This window comes from Quercus robur, chromosome 2, assembly GCF_932294415.1.
Source record: "Quercus robur chromosome 2, dhQueRobu3.1, whole genome shotgun sequence".
NCBI classification, from domain to species: Eukaryota; Viridiplantae; Streptophyta; class Magnoliopsida; order Fagales; family Fagaceae; genus Quercus; species Quercus robur.
The window spans coordinates 51,937,014-51,942,022 of NC_065535.1; the positions used below are offsets into that span (position 1 = coordinate 51,937,014).

General features: G+C 33.9%; 1 protein-coding gene across 2 annotated transcripts; it reads right to left on the bottom strand.

The window, feature by feature from the left end:
- Positions 1 to 270: 270 nt before the first annotated feature.
- LOC126713938 (MDIS1-interacting receptor like kinase 2-like) lies at positions 271 to 3,661 on the bottom strand. 2 transcript variants are annotated; one of them, XM_050413902.1, is made up of 3 exons: positions 3,149 to 3,661; positions 992 to 1,651; positions 271 to 773 (listed from the first exon to the last, which is right to left on the bottom strand). In XM_050413902.1, the coding sequence occupies exons 1-3, from the start codon at positions 3,564 to 3,566 to the stop codon at positions 400 to 402; spliced, it is 1,452 nt and encodes a 483-aa protein (XP_050269859.1). In that variant the 5' UTR covers positions 3,567 to 3,661; the 3' UTR covers positions 271 to 399. The 2 variants fall into 2 exon arrangements, with proteins under 2 accessions (XP_050269859.1, XP_050269858.1); XM_050413901.1 differs by having other exon boundaries at positions 992 to 3,661.
- Between the last annotated feature and the right edge of the window lie 1,348 nt (positions 3,662 to 5,009).

The window sequence follows — 5,009 nt, forward strand, 5'->3', positions numbered from 1 at the left end:
ATTATTGTTATAATACAAAATAAATAAATAAATAAATAAACATAGTTTTTAAAATCGGACTAGTTGTTTTGAATGGATTAACTGGAAACAGGCTTGAAAGTCGATTTTTAAATCCTAAATATCCGAATTTTCAAAGAGAAACTTTAATGATCATAAATAATGGAATTCATGGTATATTATTCATTCATGTCCACAAAAATGCTATTGCAATTATGTAATTACTATTGATGACTTGATTCATTTTGATAATATATTAAGATAGCTACAACAAAATACAAAGGAAAATAGATTACTTCACCAAAAAAAGAGAGGAAAATAGATTACTTATCTTGTTGGGATTGCATATGTAAACTTATCCTAACTCTTGTCTTTTTTTTTTTTGGTGGAAAAAAGTTAGAATTATTTCTCTATAACATAAATTTCTTGATTCATCAACTGCCGCATTGAAATTTCAACAAAGGGCTTGGGCAATTGTGACCTTTGAACAGAAAGCTCCTGTGATACTTGTTTCATTGTGGGGCGGGATTTGGGATTGGAACGTAGGCCTGCTAATGCCAGCGTTACAAGTAGAACCACACTCTGAGCAATTGTTTGGTTGATATGAGGTGAGAGGCGAGGGTCTAAGACATCTTTCAGCATGATATGTTGAGTGGATGATGCTGCCAATGAGGAAATAAGCTCTCCTGGATGCCTTCCCATTATTGTTTCTAGCACCACTACACTGAAGCTATAGACATCGCATTTTTCATTCACAACCATGGTGTAAGCAAGTTCTAAAACAAAACAAAAAAAAAGTGTGAGCAAAACAATACTACTCAGAAGGTGTAACCTATTAGCAATATTCTACTATTGTATGACAGTTAGTCAGCAACTTGGGAACATATCAACAATTTGATCATTCTAGTAAATATGTGAGCATATGATCAATACTTAATCTCATGATTCTTTTGATAGAGTGTGTGTTTGTATATGTAAAAAAAAAAATATTCACCTGGGGCAATATATCCGTAGGTGCCAACAAGTGTGGTTAAATTGGAGGAATTAGGATTTAAGGGTCTAGCTATGCCAAAATCTGCAACAAATGCCTCAAATTCCAAGTTTAGTAAAATGTTGCTGGTAGTCAAGTCTCGATGGACAATTGTTGGAATGCAATCATGATGCAAGTAAGATAAAGCATTTGCTATGCCTTTAATGATGTTCACACGTTTCTTCCAATTCAATTCCTTGGCTTCAACGTCATTGCTTAGGACATACAATAAGCTTCCTCTTTCAATGTACTCATAAATCAAAAACATGCATCGTTTATGTAGGCAGAATCCATAAAGCTTCACGATGTTACGATGACGAACTTCAGACAAGACTTTGGCTTCATTCCTAAAACTCTTATCAAAAGCTGGCTCTTCAGATTCTAAACGGTGAAGTTTTTTAAGGGCAATCACCCTTCCACTAGGTAAGGTTGCTTTGTAAACACTGCCATAACCACCAGTTCCAATGCAGTATCTAATATCAAAATCCTCTGTTGCTGTAATGATGTCTTTAAATGCAATATTTCCATCATAGTTCCATATTGAGAATAAATCTCCATTCTTCATTGCTTTAGACTCATGTTCAGTGTTCCTAATTATCTTATGACGAGAGAGGAACACAATTCCTAGTAAGAAAAAGCCAAGTGTAACGATAATGAGAACAATGATCTTAGTGCTATTTTTGAGTTTCTTAATCCTTGTGGAGCCAATAATGTTTGGGGGAGATTGAACACAAGGACGTAAGCCTGAGATTTTATCACTGCATAAACCCTTGTTGCCCATAACTGACTCAATGGTAAAACATTTCAAATAGTTATCTGGGATTTGACCTTCCAAAGAGTTGTGAGACACATTCATTTGGCATAGGGAAACAAGAATACTTCTAGGAATGGTACCAGTGAGATTATTAAAGCTGAGATCTAAGCGGTGAAAGGATGTTGAGTAGTTCCCAAGTTCAGGAGGTATATTTCCACTAAGCAAGTTATGACTAAGGTCGACAAAAGCTGACCTATACGGGTATATAACTTGAAAAGGGAGGCTTCCATTTAATTGGTTGTAGCTCAAAACCAATTGCTCCAAAGAATAGCAGTAGACAAGTTGCATTGGGATGGATCCACTTAGATTATTGTGGGAGAGGTCGAGAACAAAAAGACTAGAGAAGTTTTGTACTTCTTGTGGTATCTCGCCAAAAAGAATGTTAAAGGAAAGATTAAGATATTGCAATGGGGTTAACTGAGTAAGCTCCTTTGGAATGATTCCAGATATGTAGTTACTTGATAGATCCAAAAATTCTAGTTTTGTCAAATTCCTTATTTCTAAGGGAATTGAACCATTTATTTGATTTGAATGAATGTCCAGATGGCTTAAACTAGCTAAATGACCAAAGAATGGAGGAATTGTACCAATGAGATTGTTAAGACCAAGATCCAAAAAGACCAACTTTGTCAAGTTCCATATTTCTAAGGGGATTGAACCATTTATTTGATTTGAATGAATGTCCAGATGGCTTAAACTAGCTAAATGACCAAAGAATGGAGGAATTGTACCAATGAGATTGTTAAGACCAAGATCCAAAAAGACCAACTTTGTCAAGTTCCATATTTCTAAGGGGATTGAACCAGTAAGGCTACTATTATGGAGGTCCAAGTGCCTCAATTCTCTCATTTCTCCTATTTCTAGGGGAATGGAGCCATTGATTTGGTTGGAAGCAAGAGAGAGAAGGGTCAAGTTTGTCAAACAAACCAAAGTACGAGGGAGTGGACCAATGAGCAAGTTATGAGAAAGGTTTAGAGAAACCACATTTTTTAGGTTTCCAATTTTTGAAGAAATAGGACCAAAAAGATTGTTTGTACCAAAATGCAGAACCATCAAATTCTTCAGATTATATATTTCAGAAGGGATGGTACCGTTGATTTGATTTGAATATAAATCAAGATGAGTGAGACTAGTCAAAAGACCAAGAGTTGAAGGGATTTTACCATTGAAATAATTTCCACCCAGGTATAATTCAACAAGGCTTCTCAGGTTTCCCAATTGTAAGGGAATTGGACCGCTCATATGATTGAAAGAAATATCAAGCTTCTCTAATTGAGTGAGTTTTGCGAGTGAGAGAGGTAGTTTACCTGAAAGACTATTCCCAGATAAGTTAAGGTGAGTGAGTTTAGAAACACTACCAATCTCTGGTGGGATGCTCCCGATTAGCCCCATTCCTGCTAGCTTGAATCGGACCAAATTTGGGAATGAAGAGAAGTTGAAATTGCGTAACTGGTCAATCTCATACGAAAACGTATCGTATGAAGAGATGTTGATCTCTATCACGCTTCCACCGTCATTGCAAACGATACCGTCCCACTCGCAAGGACTTGAGGTGCTTTCTTCATACCGCCACCACCTCCGAGTGTGGTTCAGAGCCTCTGCCTCTTGGTGTAGTGACGATGATTGAGATTTTGCAACCGTAGAAGTATTTGCGCCACCCACATGGGTTATGACAGTAGTCGTCCAAACTAATATCACAAGGGAAATGGAAACAGAGGATGGCATGATTGTTTAGTGGATAACTGATAGATGATGATTGTTTTAGTTCAATACAATTTTACTAAGCAAAATTAATTGATTATTCCGATTGCAAATATTAGTTCATTTTAGACTTTATACAATTGTGGCATGGAGCGGTCTTCTAACTCCACTCTCCTGATGCATGTGGGACCCATGAGAGCTTGGCAAAAATGCGAGTCATTTATAATTGCCGCGTGGAATCTTTTTATTTGCAAAGAAAATGCCAGGCATTTCTTTGATATTTCAAAACTCAGCAAAGCCGCGTGAATTGAATGCTTATTTTTGTCCTATTATTAGTTTTTTTTTTTTGGGCTGAATGTCCTATCCTCATTAAATTGTTAAAATTAAAAGTAATTTTGAGTCCTCTAATTATTAAGTAAAGTTCAATTTGGTGATCATACTATTAACTATTAAGTGTGTTAATTTAGAACCTCATCGTCAATATCATTTTTGGTTCTCCTTTATGTTTACATTTTAACAAAATTAACTATATAAATTTATTTGATTTTGAAATTTTATACTTTTCATAATAACCATATAACACATGTCTCATTTTTCACAATAATTAATCTTGTTAAATTTAAACAAAAGGGGGAAATTTAACGACAAAATTGACTTGGTTTCAAAAATTAGGGAGACTAAGTTCATATAACTAATAGTTGATGGGTGATCTTGACACAATTAATAGTTAAAGGACCAAATTAATGATTTAACCTTAAAATTATCTAAGTACATAAATAAAAATCATTAAATTTGGCATAGGGAGTATAAAAATAGGAAGGACAAAGAAGTGGCTATCTCTCAAATTTTTAACCATTAAAAATATTGTACACAATAAATTTGAGTAAAAAATAAAAAATTGACTAAATAGTATGGGCAATTCTTTATCATTGAATTCTTAAGAGTAGAACAATTTTTTTTTTTCCTATAGAATCTTTAGCAAAGGAAGATTCTCTTATTCTTCTCTTCAAATCTGGTTTTGATTTGAAAGTTTTTTATTATAATAATAATAATAATAATAATAATAATAGTAATTATTATTATTATCAGGATTTGAAAGTTTCAAGGATATAGGTTAGAGACAAACGCATTAAAAAAAATTTAGGCTTTTGTGTATTGATCGAAGCTCTTCAAAAGTTTGGTGCTTTGATGTTCAAAGGAGTGTACCTATATTTATAGGGCTGTTTAAGGAGTTTGATATGATTTAGTCATTAATTTAATTATTTCAATTGTAAATGTTCAAATAGTTCTACCAAGATTTGCATGGGATGATAATTATCTTAATTTTTTTATTATTTAAGATGAATATCAATTAAGTATAATTTAGTGACATGTAAATTTAAGGTTGGACATTAAACCGTGGGTTCTAGTTAGCTCAACTGGTATAGTCTCTGAAAGTTGAATAAGAGATCTGAGATTCAATCCATG

Coding starts and splice junctions, on each gene's coding strand:
- LOC126713938 (XM_050413901.1), bottom strand. CDS start 3,566: ATGCCATCCTCTGTTTCCATTTCCCTTGTGATATTAGTTTGGACGACT. Junction 774..991: donor CTACGGATATATTGCCCCAG/GTGAATATTTTT, acceptor GTTTTGTTTTAG/AACTTGCTTACACCATGGTT.